The following is a 23,502-nucleotide window of genomic DNA, read 5'->3' on the forward strand; positions in this document are numbered from 1 at the left end:
GCTCTGGTACCCTCCCAGATTCCAAAAACGTACTGGTTTTAGCGTTGGCCATGCTAAATTTTCTCTCGGTATACCCAAACACGTGCCGGAGCGTGGCGACTAGGGGATTTTCACAGTTACTTCATTGCAGTATTAATGTAAGCTGACTCATGACACTAATAATTAGATACTCATTTCAACTTCTTCCGCCGAAAAAAGGATACAAAAGCCTGTGGACATGAATCGACTGACTCAAAAACAGCTTCTTCCCTACTCCATCAGACTTTTCATAGGACCTACCTCACACTAAGTTGATCTTTCTCTAAACCCTAGCTATGACTGTAACACTACATTCTGCACTCTCTCCCTTCCTTCTCTATGAATGGAATGCTTTGTTTGTACAATGTGCACAAAACTATACTCTTCACTGTTTACTAATACATGCGACAATAATAAATCAAATCAAATTGTATTATTTTGGCTCTTCCCTGTGGAACACTCTCTTCAAAGCTGTTCAATTGGCTACCTCTGCCTTCTCCTTCGAATCAACTTTGTAACATCAACCACTAAGCCTATTCTTCTTCACCTTCAGTTGTTCTCCTCCCATCACTATTTGGTGTCTGGTTTTTGCCTCTGTGAAGTGTTGCGGGTAATATTAAGGGCACTGTGTAAACACAAGCTGCCCTAGCTTGGTGAGTATCCCCCAATCAAATTAAAATTCAAACTCAAAACATTTTCGTGAATGGAATTGAAATAAACATTGTTAAGAGTCATGTGAAACCACATCTACATTAACACTAGGGTTGGCAATTTGACTATGGGCAGGTTGATTGAAAGCACTTGGTTATCTTTAATCTGCCCCTATTCAACAACAGCAATTATGTTTCCCTTTATCTTAGATACTCTCTGTCTTCAATAGCAGATCAATGGAGAACTCCCAAGGTCAATTGGAGAACCCCCACTTTCATATCAGTCACCAATGTAATCTGATGTAGGAATGAGGGAAGCACTGATCCCCAAAACCACTTCAAAGTTCCTTTCACCAAACTGATAAAAGATCAGCTGTAAAAAAATAGCTGCATGTGTGTGTCAGAGAGCTTTGCTGCTTGCTGTAATCTCTTGAATTGGTTTTCTGTTTTGTAACACAATGTCACTCTCTCCACGTCATCCCCTCCACCTCCGCCCCGATCATTTTGAGAGAGAATGATGCAATCGGGATCAGAATTAGCAGAGTGAATGGCACGTGCCACCTCACGCATGTTGTGAGACAAAGGATTATCTGGACTCGAAACGTCAGCTCTTTTGTCCAGTATCTTGCTAAGTGAACGTGATAGGGAGTTGCAGCAGATTATTCAACCATGGGTGCATCACAGGAAGCGTGCTAACTAGTGTTGCCAACTGTAATAAAATGTATTACTGGAGGAGGTTCTTTCACCTGACTTGGGGGTCAGTTGGCTGGTTTGTGCTGGAGAATGATGCCAACCGTGTGGGTTAAATTCTGGTACTGGCTGAGGTTATTCATGCAGTCCCCGCCTTCTTAACCTTGCTCCTTGCCTGAGGTGCGATGATCCTCAGGTTAAATCACTACTGGTCAGCTTCTGGTTCTCTGGGACTGTGGCAACTTTTCATTTCATCTTCATTTCATCACATTACTTGCCCCATGCTCCAGGCATTAGTCAGGTCAATGTCCATCCTTGTGATGCACTGCCTTCCCGTCTCAATTGGAAGCCAAAAAGACTCCATTACCCAACTAAGGGCTGTCACAGTGGCTAGCATTGCTGCCTCACAATCCAGGGGCCCCGGTTCGATTCCTGGCTTGGGTGGCTGTCTGTGTGGAGTCAGCACATTGACTCCCTCGTAGAATCCCTACAGTGCAGAAGAAGGCCATTTGGCCCATTGAGTCTGCACCAACAACAATCCTACCCAGGTCCTATTCCTGCAACCCCATATATTTACCATGCTACTAATGCTACCTGACTCTAATGAACAATTTATCATGGCCAATTATTTTTGGACAGTGGGAGGAAACCGGGGCACTTGCAGGAAACCCATGAAGACACAGTGAGAATGTGCAAACTCCATATGTTCTTCCTGTGTCTGAAAGGGTTTCCTCCCACAGTCTGAAAGATGTGTAGGTTAGGTGCATTGGCCATGCTAAATTCTCCTGAACAGGCCCTGGAGTATGGCTACGAGGGGATTTTCACAGTAAGTTCATTGCAGCGTTAATGGAAACCTAATTGTGACACTAATAAATGAACTTTAAAAAAGATATCAGCCAAATAACCTTCCTCCCTTCCCCTCCTCAATATGTTACATCAGGTAAAAAGAAATGCTCACCTTTTTAATGTCCCTATGATTTTCTTCCAGGATTGCACACAGCAGAATATTCAAATCCTGGAGATTAACCCTTGCACTGACAGAAATAGTTTGATTTGCCCCTTGGAGCGGGGCACATTAAATGGCAATAATGGGGATGAATGCAGTAGTGCTGCGATACTCAGCCTGTTTTGCATCTGAATCGCTGTAAACCTGCCCTCAGATTCTCATTAAAATGCAAACACCAGAATTTCCAGCTGAAAGGGTGCAGCAATTTTAAAAAAAGAGGGATTTCCCCCAACCATCCCTCACCCCTTCCTCTTTCGTTTCCCCATCCCACTATTCTCTCTCCAATCCCCCTCCCCTCTCCCAAACCTTCCTCCACTCCCCCCAGTGTCCACCTCCCTTCCCAGACTCCCTCCCTCTCCCCCTACCCTCCTCCAATTCCCCCCCTCCCAATCTCCCCTCCCCCCCAGTCCCCCATCCCATTCCCCCTACCATCTCCCCCCACTCCCCACCCCTTCCCTCCCCAATTCCCCTCCCCGCCTGTTTGAGGCAGTGGAGTGTTTGTGATCACCAGGCAATGGGGGGGGGGGCGGGTTTAGGTTTTGAGTGACGGGCTGGGAGGGTTAGCGGAACTGTTTAGCGGCTAATGCTTCTCCCCAGAGGCTCAGGTGAGAAGTGACGCCAGTGCAGGCTGGTTGAGTGTGTGAGGAAGTGTGTGAAAAGCCTCCCAGGGCAATTAGGGAGCGAAGCACAGGGCTGAAAACCGTCAGAGGCTCTGAGGAGGTGTCCACCTTTCCAAACAGGTGGAGGTGCCCCTCTGGACCAGGTGAGACAGCCTGTCGACAGGACAGAAGTTGCCAAAGTAGTAAACATGCCTGTCCCGATATAACATGATGAGGGTGGGACATTTAAAATGAAAAGGAGGAGAATTGGCTGGATTTAAAATAAATAAACAGAAACGCTGCTTAATCTTGCGGCATGGATTTGAGATGAAATGGGGACAGGTGTAAGCTGGACTGGGGCAAAATATTGGGGTTTAATCAAGTGGATTTCTGAGTCAGTTTGTACTTGGCAGGAGTGGGAAGGGAGGGGCTTTTTTTGGGGAGGAGGTGGTGTGGGAAGGTGGAACTCCTCACTTCTGAGTGGAATTTACTATCGTAAAAGCCAGCCGTGTTTTAAAGCGGGTTCGTTTTAAAAGCGGTGACAGCGCCGCTTGTTAACCTGCCGGCTGTAGAAGTGCTACCAGTGCGTTGTAAAACTGCCTGATCTCCCCCTTCTCATCGCGACTGCGTTCTTCGGGCTGCTCGAACCTTGTGCAGGGGCTGTTGGTTAAAAAATAACTTTTTTTGTGTGTGTGTTTTTGCTTGTTTTGTTTTGAAACACACCTACCTAGCCATGGAATGGAGAGAGCAACCGGACCCTGACTATGCCTTGGCATTCGCTGAAGCTCAGCGATGGGTAGAGGTGAGTTAATGAACTCTTCCAGCTTTTTAAAGTGTATTTAGAGTTTGCCCTTGTTCTTGCATCAGAAGCAGTTTTTTCTTTAACTTATCTGAAACAAAAGTGTGATCAAATTCTCTGGCTATTTCCTCCCGTTTTTGTTCTCGCCCAAATTGCTTGATCCAGAGACACAATTCTCTAACAAAACTTTTAAAGAAGCTGTTTTGCATTTTCTATGGAGGGCTACTGGTGTTAAATCATTTATTCGCCTGCTCTCTTTTTGTTTTGTTGAAGATTTCAAAACCACTGAAAGTTTTTGTTTTAAAACTCCAGTAATTACTGATTTTTTTTTTCCATGGAGCAAATGACTGATGTCAGAGCAGCTTCTCTGGGCACCTTAACAATTCCTGAAAGTATGCTTATCTCGTTAATCTTTCAACTTGATTTTTCTGTCAGTGAGGCTAGCTTTTAGTGGCTAGATGTGTTCCTTTTCCTAAAGCGACCTCCTTTCCTCCTCACTGTCTACAGTTTTGGCCATGATGTGGGTATGCCGGCGTTGGACTGGCGTAAACACAGTAAAAAGTCTGACAACACCAGGTTTTAGTCCAACCTATTTATTTGATAAATAAATTTGATAAATTTAATTTGATAAATAAATAGGTTGGACTAAAACCTGGAGTTGTCAGACTTTTTACAGTTTTGGCGGCATGAAGTTAGCGTTTTAGAATCATAGAACCCTACAGTGCAGAAAAAGGCCCATCGAGTCTGTACCAACCACAATCCCACCCAGGCCCTATCCCCATACCCCAATGTATTTACCCACTAATCCTCTAACCGATGCATCGCGGGACACTAAGGGGCAATTTAGAATGGTCAGTCAACCTAGTCTGCATATCTTTGGACTGTGGGAGGAAACTGGAGCACCCGGAGGAAACCCATGCAGACACAGGGAGAATGTGCACACTCCACACAGACAGTGACCCGAGCCAGGATTTGAATCCAGGTCCCTGGAACTGTGAAGCAGCAGTGCTAACCATTGTGCTGCCCCGGGCAGGCAGATCAGTGGGATAAATTCAAGCTTTATTTATTAGTCATGATAAGGCTTACATTAACACTGCAATGAAGTTACTGTGAAAATCTCCTAGTTGCCATGCTCCGGCACCTGTTCGGGTACACTGAGGGAGAATTTAAAATGGCCAACGCACACCCAACCAGCATGTTTTTCAGAGTGTGGGAGGAAACCAGAGCACCTGGAGGAAACCCACGCAGACACATAGAGAATGTGCAGGCTTCTCACAGACAGTGGTCCAAGCCAGGAATCGAACCTGGGTCCCTGGTGCTGTGAGGCAACAGTGCTAACCACTGTGCCACCCTGGATGGATTTCAAAACTGTGAAAAATATGCTGCAGTTGGAATTAGAATATTGTGACTAATTAAAGGAATCTTTCAAAATCTGTTTACCCTTTTTCACATTGAAATCTCTTACAAGGGAGGGAATAAATATTTTTGGGGTTGATACCTTTACTCCATGTCACTCGAATATAATACACTGTTGAAATTAATATAGTTCATTTATTAGTGAATCTTTTTGTTGGCAAACTATTTCAAGTTTAAAAAAAACTGATTGCCAGTTACAGAGCTAAATCTGTGGAATCTCAAGTGTGAGCTCACATGAATCCCAATTTATTCATTTCTTATGATTAGCACTGCCTCACAGTGCCAAGACCCAAGGTTCAACTCCTGGCTTGTGTCACTGTCAGTATGAAGTTTGCATGTTCTGCCCATGTCTGTGTGGGTTTCCTCCAGATGCTCCAGTTTCCTCCCACAGTCCAAAGATGTGCAAATTAGGTGGATTGGCTGTGCTAAATTGCCCCTTGGCGTCAGGGGACTAGCTGGAGTAAATGAATGGGGTTATGGGGATAGGATGGGATTGTGGTTGGTGCTGACTCCATGGGCTGAATGGCCTTATTCTGCACTGTGGGATTCTATGCTTCTGTTTTGGGAATTCTTTTTAATTGTGGAATTTCAAAGGAATGAGCTGAAGTGGGAACATGGATTGTGTGGGAGCTGCTTTTCTGCTGGAGGCTTGCTAATACATTGTTCGCTATTCAGGAAAGGAGAGAGGGATAGACCAGGAAATGTCAGGCTAACCAGCTTAACATTGCTGAGGAAGTTATTGAAAACCACTTTTGGAGGCAAAATAAATTTTCAGTTGGAAAAGTACAGGTTACTCAAGGAGAGGCAGCATGGATTTGTCAAAGACGCATTCACTAGAATTCTACTACCCCACCCACCATGGAATCAGAGCAGGCGAGGGGCAGAAAATGGAAATGTCCGTTGACCTCGGATGAGAACTTCTGGACGAGTTTGAGCGAAGCCGTAAAATCCCACCGTCATGTTTAGAGTTTATTTATTAGTGTCAGAAGTAGGTTTATTTAATACTGCAATGAAGTTATTGTGAAAATCCCCTAGTCGCCACACTCCAGCACCTGTATGGGTAATCGAGGGAGAATCTAGCATGGCCAATGCACGTCTTTTGGACTGTGGGAGGAAACCCACGCAGATACAGGTAGGAAGTGCAGACTCCACACAGACAGTAAGCCAAGCCAGTCCCTGGTGCTGTGAGACAGCAGTGCTGACCACTTTGCCACCGTGCTGCCCCTGTCTGACTAACTTGATTGAATTCTTTAATGGACAGTTTTGGACAAACACGTGTGATAAATGTGGAAATGGATTTTCAGCGGGCAGCCAATGAACTGCAGTATAGCAGGTTTGTTAAGATGGAATTAAGGAGAAATGGTTGAATGGATATAGACTTGGCTTTGTGGCAGATAATGAAGGCTGGTGGTGGATGTTTTCCTGAATTTTTACAAATGATTTACTAGATGTGGGTGTCACTAGCGAGCCAGCATTTTATTTCCTTTAAGGTGGTGAACCACTGCAGCCCATGTGGTGTAGGTACACCTGTTGGACTTTAACCTGGTGCTGTGAGACTTCTTACTGTGTCGGGACACCTGCAGTGCCGTTGGGGAGGGAATTTTAGGAATTGAACCCAGTGACAGTGAAGGAATGATTGATATGTTTCCAAGTTAGGATGCAAGATGGTGAGTGACTTGGAGGAGAACTTGCAAGTGGTGGTATTCCCGTGTGTCTGCTGCCCTTTAGATGATAGAGGTCACAGGTTTGGAAGGTGCTGTTGAAGGAGTCTTGGTAAGTTGCTGCAGGTCATCTTGTAGATGTATACACTGATAGGTGGCTTGCAATGATGTTTCCAACTATCAGTTTTGAGTCCATTGAGGCCGAACTACACCATTTGGAAACTTGGTCTCATGTTTCACCCTGAAATCAGTGCCTGACTACACCACCGTTGCTAAGCCTCCCTATTTCCACCTCCATCTCAGTGCCTAGCTCTGCCCTTGTGTCATCTGCTGCTGAAACCCTCATCCGTTTCTTCATTTGCTCCAGCCTTCACCATTCTAACACGTCCTAACCACTCCTGGTCTCTACACACTTAGCATCTGTTTTAAAATATTCACTCTATATTTAAAGCTATTGAGCAAGCCTGAATCCATCTCCTTGCTTGCTCCAAAAACTAAACTCAAATGGAATCCAATTTTGATTTGATTTATTATTGTTACATGTATTAACATACAGTGAAGAGTATTGTTTCTTGCACACTATACAGACAAAGCATACTGCTCATAGAGAAGGAAAGGAGAGAGTGCAGATTGTAGTATTACAGTCATAGTTAGGGTGTAGAGAAAGATCAACTTAGTGCAAGGTTAGTCCATTCAAAAGCCTGACAGCAGCAGGGAAGAAGCTGTTCTTGAATTGGTTGGTATGTGACCTCAGATTTTAGTATTGTTTTTGTAAAGGAAGGAGGTGGAAGAGAGAGTGTCCGGGGTGCATGGGTCCTTAATTATGTTGGCTGCTTTGCCAAGACTGCAGGGAATGTAGACGGAGTCAATGGATGGGAGGCTGGTTGGCCTGATGGATTGGGCTACATTCTCAACATTTTGTGGTTCCTTGCAGTCTTGGACAGAGCAGGAGTCATACTAAGCTGTGATACAATCAGAAAGAATGTTTTCTATGTTACATCTGTAAAAGTTGGTGAGAGTCATAGCTAATATTGCCAAATTTCCTTAGTTTTCTGACAAAATAGAGGCATTGGTGAGCTTTCTTAACTATAGTGTCCGCATGGGGGACTAGGACAGGTTGTAAGCATTCTTCCTGGTTTTATCACAGCTTGGTATGGTTCCTGCTCTGCCCAAGACCTCAAGGAACTACAAAAGGTCATGAGTGTAGAAAAAGATACAAAAGATGCACGCTGCATTTGTCTGTATCGCGCGCAAGAAAGAATACTTTTCACGGTATGTCAATACGTGTGACAAATCAAATCCCATTGCCTGGTGGTGGGATCTTCTGGTCCCTCCCTTGCCAATGTGGTTTTCGATGGAATGCATGCCCCCAGAACCCCCATCAGTGAGACAAGAAGATCCTGTCAGTATTAAGGGCCAGAAAAGTCTGGCCATACTCTCCGGAATTCACTAATCTGAGTACCTGTAATGCCTATATTTAAGAAGAAACAAATTTGCTGTCCAGCCTTGAGAAGCAGTGCTGTGGATGTTTAGTAGATTGGTTAGTACTGCTGCTTCACAGCGCCAGGGACCTGGGTTCGATTTCTTGCTTGGGTCACTGTCTATGTGGAGTTTGCACATTGCTCAGTGTCTGTGTGGGTTTCGTCCAGGTGCTCCGGTTTCTTCCCACAATCCAAAGATGTGCGGGTTAGGTTGGTCGGCCATGCCAAATTTGCCCCTTTATGTCATGTCAGGGGTAAATGTGTGCGGTTACGGGGACAGGGTCTGGCTAGGATCATTGTCGGTACAGGTTTGATGGGCCGAATGGCCTTTCTCTGCACTTTAGGGATTCTATGTTTGGACAACTCTCTGATCCCAGGAGCCAATGATGGGAGGCTGAGTAGATTGAGCCTATATTCTCTGGCGTATAAAGGAATGATCTTTAGAAGATGAATCTTACTGAAACATGTGACGGACTATCTTCCATGGCTGGCGAGTTCAGAACACTGGGGCACAATATCCACATTAATGGTGGGTCATTTGGGGCTGAGGTGAGACATTTCTTCATTTGGAATTGTCCACCCAGAGGCCTGTGAATGTCCCAGCACTGGCTGAGATTGACCAAAAATGTATCGGAATCAGGGAATATTGGGAGCAGTTAGGAAAATGGAGTTAGCAGTAGAAGCCATGATTGTATTAAATGGCTGAACAGGCTCAGTTGTCTGGTTTGCTCCAGTTCCTTCTTCCTATGCACTTAAAATAGAGTGAACTTTTATTTTCTCCCTTGCCAATGAAAATATTATGCCTGGATTTCACTCTGGTTGTGCCACACATGGTCAAATTTTGTAGGGTCAACAATAAATGCTGCATCTTCAGAGAGTTCAAATGAAATGTGTTGTTGTATTAACTCCGTAAATGTTTTTATTGGCAAAAAAGCCCGAGCGAATAGTTCAACTATTTAACTTGGGAACAAGGCGAGAATTTATTTTCCACATTTTTAGAATTTCTAACCAGAATCTTTGTTTTAAAAGTACTTGGGAATGATCAGAAGCGATATTAAGTGCAGCAGTTGAGGTGATGATATTGCTATTGGACAACATGCTGTTTTTGTTGAATGTTCTTTCTCAAGTTTTCTATTTGCAAAGAAGTGTGAAGTAAACTGGCAGAAACTTTGACTTGGCAGAATGAACTGCATTTAATTTTAAATTTTGAATATTTTCTCTGTTTCTGAATATGCTGAAGCTTGGCTCTTCCCGATTGAACACTCTCCCTGTAGCTCAGATGTGTGTGCAGCGAAAGTGCCTCTTCAAGGAAAACCTACAGCTATCTCTTCTATTGATGTGTCATGGGGCAAACAAAAAGTCATGTGTCTGAAAAGCCAAGCCAGATCTTACTTTTGTTAAGGAGTTGGTTCGATAAAATGGCTGGTTTGTAATGCCAGCAGCGCAGGTGGGATTCCTGTACCAGCTGAGGTTATTCATGAAGGCCCCACCTTCTCAATGTTGCCTCTCGTCTGAGGTGTGGCAATCCTCAAGTTAGCAGTCAGCTCTCCCCCTCAAAGGGGAAAGCAGTTTATGTTCATCTGGTGTTAGAGCAGCACGTTGGCACAGTGGTTAGCTCTGCTGCAGTTTACTATCAAATAAATTGGTTGGACTAAAACCTGGTGTTGCCTCACAGCGCCAGGGACCCCCGGGCTCGATTCCCGGTTTGGGTCACTGTCTGTGTAGAGTTCGCACAGTCTGTGCGGGTTTCCTCCGGGTGCTCCGGTTTCTTCCCACAGTCCAAAGATGCGTAGGTTAGGTGGATTTGCTCTGCTAAATAATTGTCTCGTTGTCAGGGTAAATGCGTGGGGTTATGGGGCTAGGGCCAGGGTGGGATTGTGTTTGGTGCAGACTCAATGAGCTGAATGGTCTCCTTCTGCACTGTAGGGAATCTATGGCCATTTTACTGTGCTGGAATTAAGATACAGGATTTGATTAATGCATTCCCCACTCTGCCGCACAGTGCCCCAGTCAAATTTTAGACTACCACAATCTATTATTTGCATGTTTTGTGATGTTTTGTTGTAATAATGCTTTACAGGCCAACTCTACTGGATAAAACATTTAAACTGATGCTCATCTTCTCTCTCGGCTTGATATGAAGGACCCCATGGCACTACTTTGAAGAGCAAGGGGTATCTCATTGTTGCCCTGGCTAATACCCGTCCATCAATAAACATACTTAAAGCAGATTGCCAGGCCATTGTCACAGTGCTCTTCGCGAAGGCTAGTTGTGTTCTTATTTTCTGCCATGTTTCCTTTATTTAAAAAAAAAAGGATGTGCAGGTTAGGTTGATTGACGGGAAATTTTAGCATGGCCAATGTCCCAAATGTGTTGGGATTGGCGGGGTAAATACATGGAGTTACAGGGATAAGGCTTGGGTAAGGATGCTGCGTCGGAGAATCAGTACAGGCTCGATGGGCTGAATGGCCTCCTTTTGCACTGTGGAATTCTATGATTACAGCAGTGGCTAAACTTAGTGCTTTGGCTTGTCCAGGGGTTGTGAACAGTGTTGTGCAGATTCAAGCTATTGTTTTGGATCTTCAGGTTGTCTTGACTGACATTCCCTGGAGCAGAGTTGTAGATGTACTTCCTCTTCAGCCTTGATTTCTTTCCCTGCTGCAGCACAATTTGTACTCAAATTGCTCACAGTGGCTCTGCGCTGGAAATAAAAACTGTGTAATTCACTTATCCCTGTGCACGACTGTAAACGCAGGCAGTGAGCCAGTCATCCTGATGCAAGTCATTCAAAATTCTGCTGAGATGTTATAATTTTAAAACTCTACTGAGAATAACATGAAGTGAGCTATTAAAAGTGTTTCTTTTCTTTGTAAAAGCTTTCTGATCATCGTGTTTTGTAATGCAACACTATTCTGCTCCCAAGCGCTCCTTAAATCTCTGCCCTTTTGTCTTGCCTCCTGCAAATAAAATTTGATGCCACCTCAGCTTGTATCAGAAGGCACTGAAGATTACAAGATGCAGAAGTAGGCCATTTAGCCCGTCGAGTCTGTTCTGCCATTCAGTGAGACAGATCTGATCCTCAACTCCACTTCCCTGCCTTTTCCCATGAACTTTTGATTCCCTTACTGATTTTAAAAAATCCTGTCTCTCTCAGCCTTGAACATACTTGACGAGCCTCTGTGGTAAAGATTTCCACAGCTTCACTACCCTGTAAGAGAAGAAAATGCAAACGCGTCCCGATTGCCTCTTCTTCAGGACCCCTCTGTCTGAGATTGTGGGATTGAGGACTTGAATTGGCTGAGGAAGGTGGAAATGCACAATGATGTTTTGCTTAGTAACGCGTGGAAACAGCTCAGACGTGATTGATTTTAGTACTTGGATTGAATCATTCATTTGTTCTTCAAAAACCTTAATTCATCTATTGGACATCCTGCATGTAAGCATTTGCATGAAGAACTTGTACTCTTAAGCTCTGCAAACACTGTGCTTTGTGAACTTGAAGGAGTCACCAGACTGTGCTAGGTTTCAGCGTGTTTTGTTGTTACCAGATAGCTTCATAATCCAAATTTAGGTAACGGCTTCAGTGAGGAAGGATGTTCGTTTTTGGCACAGTAGTTAGCACTGCTGCCTCACAGGGACCTGGGTTTGATTCTCGGCTCACTTTCTGTGCAGAGTCTGCACGTTCTCCCCATGTCTGTGTGAGTTTCGTCCAGGTGCTCAGGTTTCCTCCCACAGTCCAAGATATATGCTGGTTAGATGCATTGGCCACGCTAACTTCTTTCTCAGTGTACCCGAACAAGTACCAGAGTACGGCGACTAGGGGATTTTCACATGTTAATATAAGCTTACTTGTGACTAATAAGTAAACTTTAACTTTATCTCCTGCCGCCTTCACAGTGGAGTTTAAGTATTGCATATAGTGACAACTAGGCTAGAGTGGTTATACCATGTGGAGCATGGGCTTTTCTAGTAACAGGACATGCAGACTTTTAAAAACAAAAAATCCCAAGTTTGATCTGTAGTCTGCTCACCTTTTTGGCTAAGAATATTGAGCAAATTTTCCCATTCCGCCCACCACAGGAATCACAGTGGGCAAGGGGTGGACTATGGAAAGGTCATAGAATCCTTACAGTGCAGAAGGAGGCAAATTGGCCCATTAAAGTAAAGTTTATTTATTAGTCATAAGTAAGGCTTACATTAACATGGCAACAAAGTTACTGTGAAATTCCCCTCGTCAGCACAGTCCGGCACCTAACCAGCATGTCTTTCAGAATGTGGGAGGAAACCAGAGCACCCGCAGACACGGGGAGAATGTGCAAACTCCACGCAGACAGTGACCCAAAGCGGGATTCAAATCTGGGTCCCTGGAGCTGTGAAGCATCCATGCTAACCACTGTGCTACCGTGAGTCTGCACTGACCATAATCCCACCCAAGCCCTATCCCCAGAACTCTACTTATTTCTTTCCTCCTCCTCCCCCCCCCACCCCCCCGACATTAAGGGCCAATTTAAAATGGCCAATCAACCTAACCCGCACATCCTTGGGTTGACCTTAGGTGGGATTTTCTGGTTTCGGGGCAAGCGTGGCCAGAAAATCCATCCCAAAGTGGGGTGAAATGCCTCATCTTGTCAGCTGGGATTCTTGTTTGTCTCTCTTATGGGGACCTTGAATTGGAATTTGGTTTTGGAGCAAGCAAGGAATGAATTCGGGTCCGTGTGATCCATCCTGAGCATTGGCTTTGTAAGGATGGAGTAAAACATTAAAAAAAAGCCTGCTAGCTGATAGTTAGCCTGTTTGTTAGAACTGAAAAATAGGCCCACGTTGCAGCTTCTGCCACCCAGACCCTGCTACAGAATAATTGGTTTGGGTCCCACAGTTTATATTGTGGTTTAACAGAAGTGCCGCCTACTGAATCCAGTTGTCAGAAATGAGGACTATTTTTATAAAATCAGTTAGGATTGAAGCCAGGAAACAGCTGAATCTTCTCACCTAGCAACTGTATCATGTGACCTTCAACAGTCATCACTTTTTTGAGTAAAGTTTTTAGTCAGCACGTGTTAACTTCAGCTGAAATATTTTGACAAGGAGGCGGCGAATCATGTTTGACCGGCAGTATTTTACGTGGAGTATTTCTACCAATTCCTTTTTTGTGTGACTAAGTGAAGATACAAAGTAAATCTTGTCAATCTTGAGCAGTAAATGTCAACTGTAATTCAAGGCCAGGAAATTGCTGTTCGGGTTTCATTTTGTGGTTGTAGCTTGATGCAATTTGGCCTTTTTGTGCTTTGTAATGTTGAGGGCTTGATGCCTTTGTCTGTGTGAGTGGGACCACTTGTAACTGACCCCCCTCACCCGCCTCCCCCCCCACCCCCCCCCAATTCTAAACTTCCTCCTCTCCACAAGTCAAAGTCCTTGCCATACAGATTTGGAATCAACTACTTTGGCTTTCTTTCCAATGTCACCTGCACAAAGAATGAAATACTGAAATCGTTTGAAGAATTTCTTGATAGCTTCTCATTTGGTCGGATTCACTGGTTTGGGACTATCATAGATGGTGGTGTTTACGATTTGATTTATTATTGTCACGTGTATTGGGATACAATGAAAAGTATTGTTTCTTGCGCGCCATACAGATAAAACATCCTGTTCATAGAGTACATAGGAGGGAGTGCAGGATGTTGTGTTACAGTCATAGCAAGGTTGTAGAAAAAGATCAGCTTAATGAGTAGTAGGTCCATTCAACATCTGGCAGCAGAAAAGATGGTAAACGTACTAAATATGTATGATATATCCTTGGCATCTATGTCCCTCATCCACCTAATAAATTTTCTAAGTCTACTCAGATTATACCAGCTTTGAAAATGTCAAATTGAACAAACATCAAATTTAAAAATATTGAAATGTATGTATGAATTCAATCATTCCATTTGGAAAATCACCAAAATATGGAATTAAAAAGGAATTACAGCTTTAGAATAAATGACGTATTGAAACCATTTCTAAAATATGTTAAATTTTCATCCTGATTACTAACCCTCTTCTGTGTTTTTTTTACAATGTGAACTGTAAATATATGCAGCGGACAAAGCTCTGTGGGTGGCGTATGTACACAAGAGTGACTTTTGAGGATTGGTGTAGCCTACTGTAGTTTTGCAAGGTTGTTGTTTAACACAAGGCAAGGAGACTGGAGTTTGGTGTCCATATATTTTGAAAAAGTGACTTTACATAGTTTTGATTTAGAAAGTGAGAACATAGGTTTCTCTGGCGTTACCTGTGCATCAATTAGTCAAATGCAGATTGCTCACCGAAGATTTTTTATTGGTAGATTGTAATAGTGAGTGAGGAGGAGAGCTCGAATTTTGCCATAGAATTTTATATACAGTGAATCTTCCTTTACCTTTGCTGGGTAGAGTTAAATGGACGGGAAGTGATTTATTTTTGTTTCACTTTGACACAAACATCTAATTACAAGGCACCAAAACAAACTGGATTAATGAAATAAAGCATTGAAAATAGTACTCCATGACGAGAATAGAATTCAGCTTTGTTATTATGCCACGTGAGCGAGGTACAGCATTTATGTGCCTCCCAATGGAGACCATTCTGATTATCCACATGCTTTGTTGCTGCTTAGCTTGACACATTTTATACTTGGCATCCAAGGTGACGTCCTGAAGATGTGCAGGTTGGGTGGATTGGCCATGCTAAATTGTCCCATAGTATCAAGGGAACTAGTGGGGTAAATAAGTGGGGTTACAGGACTAGAGTCTGGGTGAGATTATTGTCAGTGCAGGCTCGATGGGCTGAATGGCTGCCTTCTGCACTGTAGGGATTCTACGATCCTTTGAAAACAGGAGTTGAGAAAGGAGTTTTCACATGTTGGTTTATATGCCACAATATGCAGTAAATTTTTAAAGAATAGTCAGGACAATTTTAATTCAAAACCTAACGCTTCTACAGAGGAGGAGCAATGTAAAATAGAATGATCAAGCCAAAAGTTAAGATATGTGATTGAAAGTTGGATTTTGTGATTTTTGTAATGGTGAAGAGACAGGGAGTTGTTTAGAAAAGGAAGAGGTCAAAGCTGATCTTTAAATATTACACTCACTTACCTAGGCTGAAAACCCCTGACCTCGTTTGTGGCCGGGATGCCAAATTTTCTGTTCTCTCTTGTAGCGGATAAGGTTGGAAAATCCTGCCCCAAGACTGCTGTCTACCTCCACAACACTACCCAGCCCATCTCCTTCACTGTCAAATTCTTTACATTTACCTAATCGCTTCTAGATTATTTCCTTCCTGGTCAGCCATCCTTTACCTACCAAATATCAATGGCTATCTCACTGCCATGTGGGCTGAATTAGACAAGATGACAAATTCACTGTGCTCCCACTTAGTAATTGGGACAGGGGAGCCCACCAGGCTTCTTTTTGGTCAGTCAAATAAACAGACGGACAAAGTAAGAGTGGTGGCCCCTTCAAAAGGAGGGGGAACAGCCTGAAGCAAAATAAACCAAAGTGGAAACGTAAAACATTGAATCAAAGTGTAATTAAAAGGGTCAATAACACACCCCTGCCCCTGTGGAGCCCAACGAGCATGGAAGGCAGCGGTGGTGCCCGTGGACTCTGCATGCTGTCTCTCCAGCGACATCCAGCTCTGACTGTAGCCACGGTAGAGGGGGCAGACAGTTAGTTGGATGACCCCCCCCCCTTCCCTTAGTTGCCCACTGCCTGGGCCTGTTTATGGCATGTCTGGCCAAGCCCAGGAGGAGTAAGTTCACAGTTGGTTGTTCCCTCTTACATAACGTCCGTTGACTAAACTACCTCGTTATTGGGGCGTGTCTCTGACATACGAACTACATTGTGTAATACGCCACTGAAAAATTACTTGTTATAATTGCATAGTAAGAGCTCTAATGCATTCAAACAGTTGAACATGCCCTTAGTTTTGAGCCTCTTAAGTGGCTGGTGAGGATGTCCGAGCACACAATAATCCAAAACAACACCAAAAATTCATCGACCTCATGGCTAGCTCAGTAATTAAACTAGGTTATGTCTTAACTTTTCGACTTAGTTTGGGGCAGCCAAATACCTTGAAAGGATCAGCCAAGGTGTCCTCACAGAGATCGGGATACGCAGCATAGAATTGCCATGAAAATATAAATCTTAAAAGCTTGAAGCTGTCATTCTCCAACACCAGAGAACAGTCAGATGAATAACTGGTTCCTAGGTCCATCTTTACTGACCCCCCAGTGTATTAACAATGGCCAGGTTTTGAAAGGCATAATTTCCAGTTGTTATTCCCGTTAAAATCTACCCAGTTGGAAATTAACGATGAGCCGGTGAGGTTTTAGTTGAAGGGTTTAGGGGGATCTGTCTTGCCCTGGGGGAGGTTTGGGGAAAGCCCACCATCTTTTTGAATAAATCTGACATAAACCGTGTTGGAATTCGACCCTCAGTCCTCGGTAGTCTGACAACGCATATGTTTTGTCACCTTAGCCGGTTTTCCAAGTTGTTTGACCTTGGTCCACTTTGACACGCTCTCCTCAATCACAGCAGTCAGCCTGGATTCCAGCGTACATAAGAACATAAGAAATAGGAGCAGGAGTTGGCCATCTAGCCCCTCGAGCCTGCCCCGCCATTCAATAAGATCATGGCTGATCTGAAGTGGCTCAGTTCCACTTTCCCGCTTTCTCCCCATAACCCTTAATCCCCTTGCCTACCAAAAACCTATCTACCCGCGTCTTAAATATATTTAGCGAGATAGCCTCAACCACTTCAACGTGCAGAGAATTCCAGAGATTCACCATCCTTTTGAGTGAAGAAGTTCCTCCTCAACTCTGTTCTAAACTGCCCCCCCCCCCCTGCCATCTTGAGGCTGTGCCCTCTAGTCCTGCTATCCTTTGAGCGGGAAGAACCTCTCTTGTTGTACGGATCCTGTTGCTGTAGTCCAAGAGGGCCTTCTGGATGATGGTAAGAGAATTGGTGTGAGAACCAACAGGTAGATGAACGGTGTCTAGGGAGAAGCTAACTTTGTTGGGATTTGTCGAGCTCAGTGAGCAGAATTTCACCGAACGCTTTAGTTGTCAAAGGCGTGAGGGAGCTGGTCGCCATCTTAACTGTCTTGGCAGCTGTGCCCCGATCATTTATTTTTCCCTGCCCGTGTACTTTAAATTCTGAGGCGTATTTGGATAAACTGAGTGTTTAGCTTATTTTTTTGCGGTAGCAAAGAAAATATATATTAACGTAGTGAGAAGTACTTTGAAAAAAAATCAGGAATGTGCCTCCTCTACATTGCTCACCCAGAAATCGTTTTTACGCTTGTTACAACATAATGCATGGTGGTTCGTACTGCTGCCACACAGCGCCGGTGACCCAGGTTCAATTCTGGTCTTGGGTCACCATCTGTGTGGAGTCTGCACATTCTACCCACACCTGCATGGGTTTTCTCTGGGTTCTCCGGTTTCCCCCCACAGTCCAAAGACGTGTGGGTTAGATGGATTGGCCATGTTAAATTGCCCCTTAGTGCCAGAAGATTAACAGAGTAAATGTGTGGGGTTATGGGAATAAGGCCTTGGTGGGATTGTGGTCAGCGCAGACTCGATGGGCTGAATGACCACCTTCTGCATTGTAGGGATTCTATGGAATAACATCTTGTACATGCTATCTGGTCAATTTGCCATAATCATTCTATGCACAAATGTAGCCTCATGTTCAGAGGAAGGCTTAATGGTACAGTGCACATTTGAAGGTGGTTGACTCGAGACCTGCCTTGTAGAATGAAGTGTCCATATTTTTGAAAAATATTCTTATGCCTGTTTCAACAATTTGCATTGCAGTTGAACTCTGTCGTTTACTATGAATAGGAAGTTGTCATCTTTAAGAGTAATGATATCTCAATAAGAAACTCAGGGTGGATCTTAGGTGGTCGTGGTGAACAATGTTTTTTAATAAGGGACAAGGCTGATGGAAGGAGAAGGTGCTGGAGGAGATACCAACATGAAATTTGGCGATGAAAGCCAGGTTTTTAAATTATTCATTAATGTCATAAGTTGGCTTACATTAACACTGCAATGAAATTACTGTGAAAGTCCCCTGGTCACCAAACTCTGGTGCCTGTTCGGGTACACTGAGGGAGAATTTAGCATGGCCAGTGCACCTAACCACTACTTTTGAGATGTTTCCATCATGGTTTGGGTATGATGGATGGTAGAAGGTTCAGGAAAGCGGATAAGCTTCTCCTGGACAATGAGTCATCACCCTGAGGCTCAAATTTTGTGTTTGAGAAGATGTGGTAATGGCTGAAACTTTGGGAAAGTGGTTGGCCAGATTTGCCCTTAGCATGTATGCTAGGTGAGAAGGTTGGTGAGAGAGGAGAAGAAGAGAGAAATGTAGCTGCTCGCAAGTGGCAGCACGAGTTATCTCGAAGGGTCTTGGAAAAAGATGCAAGAGGCCCAAAGTGAATCTGTGGACTGAACAAACAAGGAATTGAGCCTGGAATAGTGCTTAAGGCTTGCGTTGGCAGGAAACCAAGACCATTTAAACCCCAAGCAATCCCAGTTGGAGTTGTAACTAGCTAATACCTTCCAACATGTGAGCACAGAACTGGAAAGCTTCCCAACGCTGCTCTGGCCAAGGCTGCAATAAGTTTGAGTCGACCTGGCAGTGTGATCTGGTGCCAAATCGGAAGAATACAAGCACAAAATGATGGGTCTGAGACCCATTAATGAACCAGATTACTTGTTCGCTGTTAATAAAACCATGCATTCTTAATGGGGCTTTTGTATCTGCGGTGAATAGTGGGCAATGAGAATAGTCCTTGATGAAACCAAACATTTTGTAAGTGGAACAGAGATGTGATCTGATACTTCACTGGATTGAATTAAATTTATCATTAACATTTGTTAAATGTTCAGGTTGACTTGTGTAATGTTGCAAAACATTCTTCAGTGTTAAGCTTTAAAACAAAAGCATGAAAAAGTTTATGGGCTGGATAATTGTACATCAAAACAAATAGCCTTTGTTTTCTACTTGGCTCAGTAATATCCCAGAACTGGTGATGGTTAATTGCTCCCTTATGGCCTGACCCTTCTCTGCAGGAGGCAAAACCAGAAGCTGAATGTAAACAATAAAAAGGCAAGAGGGGCTGTGGACATATTGAGTTATATGAACTTAATGATGGAACATATTCGGGCACACATACAGAGTAGAGCTGTGTTGTAGGTAATTCATTAATTACTGCAACCCAGATAATGAAATTAACTTTAGCTGGATGAGGGGTGATGCATTCATTGAATGAAGTGGATTGGGATGGAGGAGGGAAATTCTGTGCTCCTACCTTGGGAGTACAAACGAAATTTCTTTTTGCATTTTGGAACAGCGACCCTCTGAGTGCCTCTCCCTGTTTTGTTATACATTTTTTTTAATGCAGGCTGTGGCCAGGACATATGCTAGTTTATTCTTCCAGTGGAACTATTTACGTTGCATGTGGGGATGCTGCCGCTGTTGGGATTGCCAACAGATAATCTGTCCCTTTTGTTTGGAAAGCTGCTCAAAGAAATACTATACTTAGCACATGGCACATGATTTGGAATCAGGAACAGTATGTATTGTGAGCAAATGTGTATGAAGATGAAGCACTTCTATTTAAACAGAACCATTTGGCCACACCAAGCTACTTAGAATATCTACAGTTCAAAAGAGGCCATTTGAGCCTGCCCTGACTCTCAAAGATTTTCTTACCCAGACCCACTCCACTGCCCTATCCCTGTAACCCTGCCCACTTCCCATGGCCAATCCACCTAAAACCTGCACATCTTTGTACTGAGAGAGGTAACTGGACCACCCGGAGGAAACCCACACAGACATGGGGAGAATGTGCAAACTCCACATAGATGGTAACCCGAGGTTAGACTTGAACCTGGGCTACTGGCGCTGTGGCACAGCAATGCTAACCACTGTGGCACCCAATAAAGTTTGGGGGGTTTTTTTTGTTTAAACGCATGCCACCTTGTAATGTGCTTCTATTAATTAAAATGAGTTGCTCGGAATTCTCTTTAAATGTTAGCGGTTCTAGTTTGAGCTGTGCCCCGTTTTGTGTCGTTGTGACTAGCTGTGGTTACTGGACATCGTGTAATTTAACTGGGCAATGCGTTTGCGTGCACTGGTCGATGGAACATGTGCAGCTAATTCCAGCAGCCATTCTCTAACAGTCCGGCCATATGGAAACTGGGGACTGCAGGTCTGGAATAAAGGAGATGCTCAATATCAATCAATTTTATGCAGTATTTGCGTGGTACTCATAATGTAGAAAATGTTCGCGGTGCTTCACGGAAATTTCCCACTGAAGTGGTTTTCCTTTTTATTCAGTCCTATTTTAACTTCAGGCAGACTTCAGCACCGCCTGCCAAATTGTCACCAGCAGCCACATAACATGGTGTTACGTTATCAGTAAAATAACATGTATTGGTACCATTTGTTGACTGTGCAGCTCACCCTTTTTAAGTGGAGAGTCTGCCTCACTTGCTTCTAGCTAGCTGTGGACAGACACACACCTGATTGCAACATTTGGCATTCAGAGACTTGCTGTTGGTATTTTGTTGAGTAACACAAGTAGAAAACTCCCTGGTTAAGTGGGTGTGACGATCGGGTGAACGTAATCTTTCGTAACCTGACGGGAGTGAAATCTGTGTTTGTCAGCAAAACAATGTTGACGTGAAATCAGAACCTGTATGAAAATGTTGTGGGAAGTTTGTTGTGAATTTACCTTGACCAAAATTGCAGCTTGAAATAAAATCCCTCATTATCTTTGTCTGGGGAATCTGGGACTGTTAACACTCCTGCGTTTAATGGTTGCAAAACATTTCAGTTGTTCTGTATGTTCACACTGCTGCAAATGACTAGAACAAGTGGCCATGCTGTATAAAGCAACGATTGCAAACACTGTGATGGGGTGGCATGGTGGTTAGCACTGCTGCCTCATACCGCCAGGGACCCAGGTTCTGAGGGGCGACCTGATTGCCGACCTGTGGAGTTTGCATGCTCTCTTTTTGTGTCTGCTTGGATTTCCTCTGGATGTTCCAGTTTCCTCCCACAGTCTGAAAGATGTGCTAGTTAGGTGCATTGGCCACGCTAAATTCTCCTTCAGTGTAACCCGAACAGGCGCAGGAGTGTGGCGACCAGGGGATTTTGACAGTAACTTCATTGCAGTGTTAATGTAAGCCTACATGTAACTAATAAACTTTTAACTTTTTAAAATTATGATAGCATTTCACCCTGTTGCCCTATCTGCTTGTTGCAGAACTAACTAAAGTTTGTTTATTAGTCCAGGTAAGGCTTACATTAACACTGCAATAAAGTTACTGTGAAAATCCCCTAGAGGCCACACTCCGGCGTCTGTTCGGATACACTGAAGGAGAATTTAATGCAGTTAACAGCATGTCTTTTGGTTATGAACTGGTTACCTCCCTGGCTTTAGTATGTTGTTGTGGCATTTTCTCTACATATTCCTAACTGACTTTCCTTTTGGACCATAGATTCAAATGTTGGAATGCATTTTGTACAACCCTCTCATATTTGCATAAAAAGCCTGGGTCGGTCAGTCAGTCAGTCAATGTATTATCTGTCAAAGGTTTCAGTCTCCAGGATGTAACTTGTTGGTGGTTGGTGGTTTTGTGAGCAGTAGCACGGTGATGTGCATCATCTCATGTGATTTCTGTGGTTAACGTTCCACAGTGCATTCTTACTTTTTTTTTCCAACTTGGGGTAGGTGGGGAATTCAAGCAGTAGAAACTCTGCACTCCAGGCCTACAGTGTGTATCCATCTTTTAAAGATCTCCCATTGTAAACCCAGAAATGGGCGACCAGTTATAGTGCCTTGCAGTCAGGAACTGAAAGCTTAAACCACATAGTGGCTCCACAGTGTGAGTGTAAAGGAAATGCGAGTTTGGTCTAATAATTGTCTAATGTAACACGGTAAAGCAGAGCAATATGCCCCTTTGGATTGAGGGCACATAAAGAATCACAAGGTAGAATTGATAACTTGAACACTGGGAGCTCTTTATTTAAGCTGTGCACTGATTCACGGTGAGGTCTAAGTCTGCCCAACAGGGTCCCACACTGGGAGGAGTTAATTAGTATGGGTAGGATTGTTTTAATGGTGCAGGCTCAATGGGCCGAATGGCCGCCTTCCACATAGATTTTCTGAGATTCTATACAATATGTACAAATATTTCGCACCCTTCAATATTTGGGTCCCAGTTAAGGTTATCCTGCAGCTATGTCTCTGTACTGGCTTTCACCTGATCCACACACTTCAAGGGGCGATCCGCACTCCCAAGATGTGCGGGTTAGGTGATTGGCCATGATATGATTGACTGTGTGGAGTTTGCTAATATCTAAAAAGGTTTATTATCCCTGGTCTTCTCTTTGCACATATGTATGGGTTTCCTCCAGGAGCTCTGGTTTCCTCCCACACTCCAAAGATGTGGTGGTTATGTTGACTGGCCATGATAAATTGCCTCTCAGTGCCAGAGAAATTAGCAAGGCAAATACAGAGATAGGGTCTGGGTGGGATTGTTTAATAGTGCAGGCTCAATGGACTGAATGGCCTAGTCCTATGTAGGGATTCTATGATTCTACACAACATGGACACGCGTCCTTTGTTTGAATAGAGGGGAGTACGGTAGGATGAGAGAAGAATTGGCGAATGTGGACTGGGGGAGCGCGTTGGAGGGAGGGTCTGCTGAGGAGCAGTGGCGGATCTTTAAGGAGATCTTTCTTGGTGCTCAGCGGAAATTTATTCCGATGGTCAAAAAGGATAGTAGGAGGAGAGGTAATAAGCCGTGGATAACGAAGGAGGTGAAGGAAAGTGTTAAACTAAAAGCGGAGGAATTTAGAGTAGCTAAGAGTAGTGGGCAAGAAGAGGATTGGGAGAGGTTTAAGTGTCAACAAAGATTGACAAAGAAGTTGATAAAGAAGGGTAGGAGAAACTATGAAGCTGGGCTAGCGCTTAATATAAAAAAGGATAGCAAGAGTTTTTATAAATATATAAAAAGGAAGAGGCTGGCTAGGGTGAATGTTGGTCCTTTAGAGGATGAGAAAGGGGACCTAGTGGTAGGGGATGGGGATATGGCTAAGGTCTTGAATAACTTTTTTGTTTCTGTCTTCACGGAGGAGGACGTGAA

The 23,502-nt window shown here is 43.8% G+C and overlaps 1 protein-coding gene across 3 annotated transcripts in view; it reads left to right on the forward strand.

Moving 5' to 3' along the window:
* The first annotated feature begins 2,923 nt into the window (after positions 1 to 2,923).
* LOC145349533 (LIM domain only protein 7-like) overlaps positions 2,924 to 23,502 on the forward strand; it is a 200,313-nt gene continuing 179,734 nt past the window's right edge. For all 3 annotated transcript variants that reach the window (XM_080198113.1, XM_080198114.1, XM_080198115.1), the window contains exons 1-2: positions 2,924 to 2,969; positions 3,695 to 3,765. In XM_080198113.1, coding sequence (XP_080054239.1) covers positions 2,948 to 2,969; positions 3,695 to 3,765 — 93 coding nt within the window. In that variant the 5' untranslated portion in view covers positions 2,924 to 2,947. The remainder of the gene's footprint in view (positions 2,970 to 3,694; positions 3,766 to 23,502) is intronic.

This window comes from Carcharhinus amblyrhynchos, chromosome 10, assembly GCF_965287045.1.
Source record: "Carcharhinus amblyrhynchos chromosome 10, sCarAmb.v2.hapA, whole genome shotgun sequence".
In the NCBI taxonomy this organism is placed as follows: domain Eukaryota; kingdom Metazoa; phylum Chordata; class Chondrichthyes; order Carcharhiniformes; family Carcharhinidae; genus Carcharhinus; species Carcharhinus amblyrhynchos.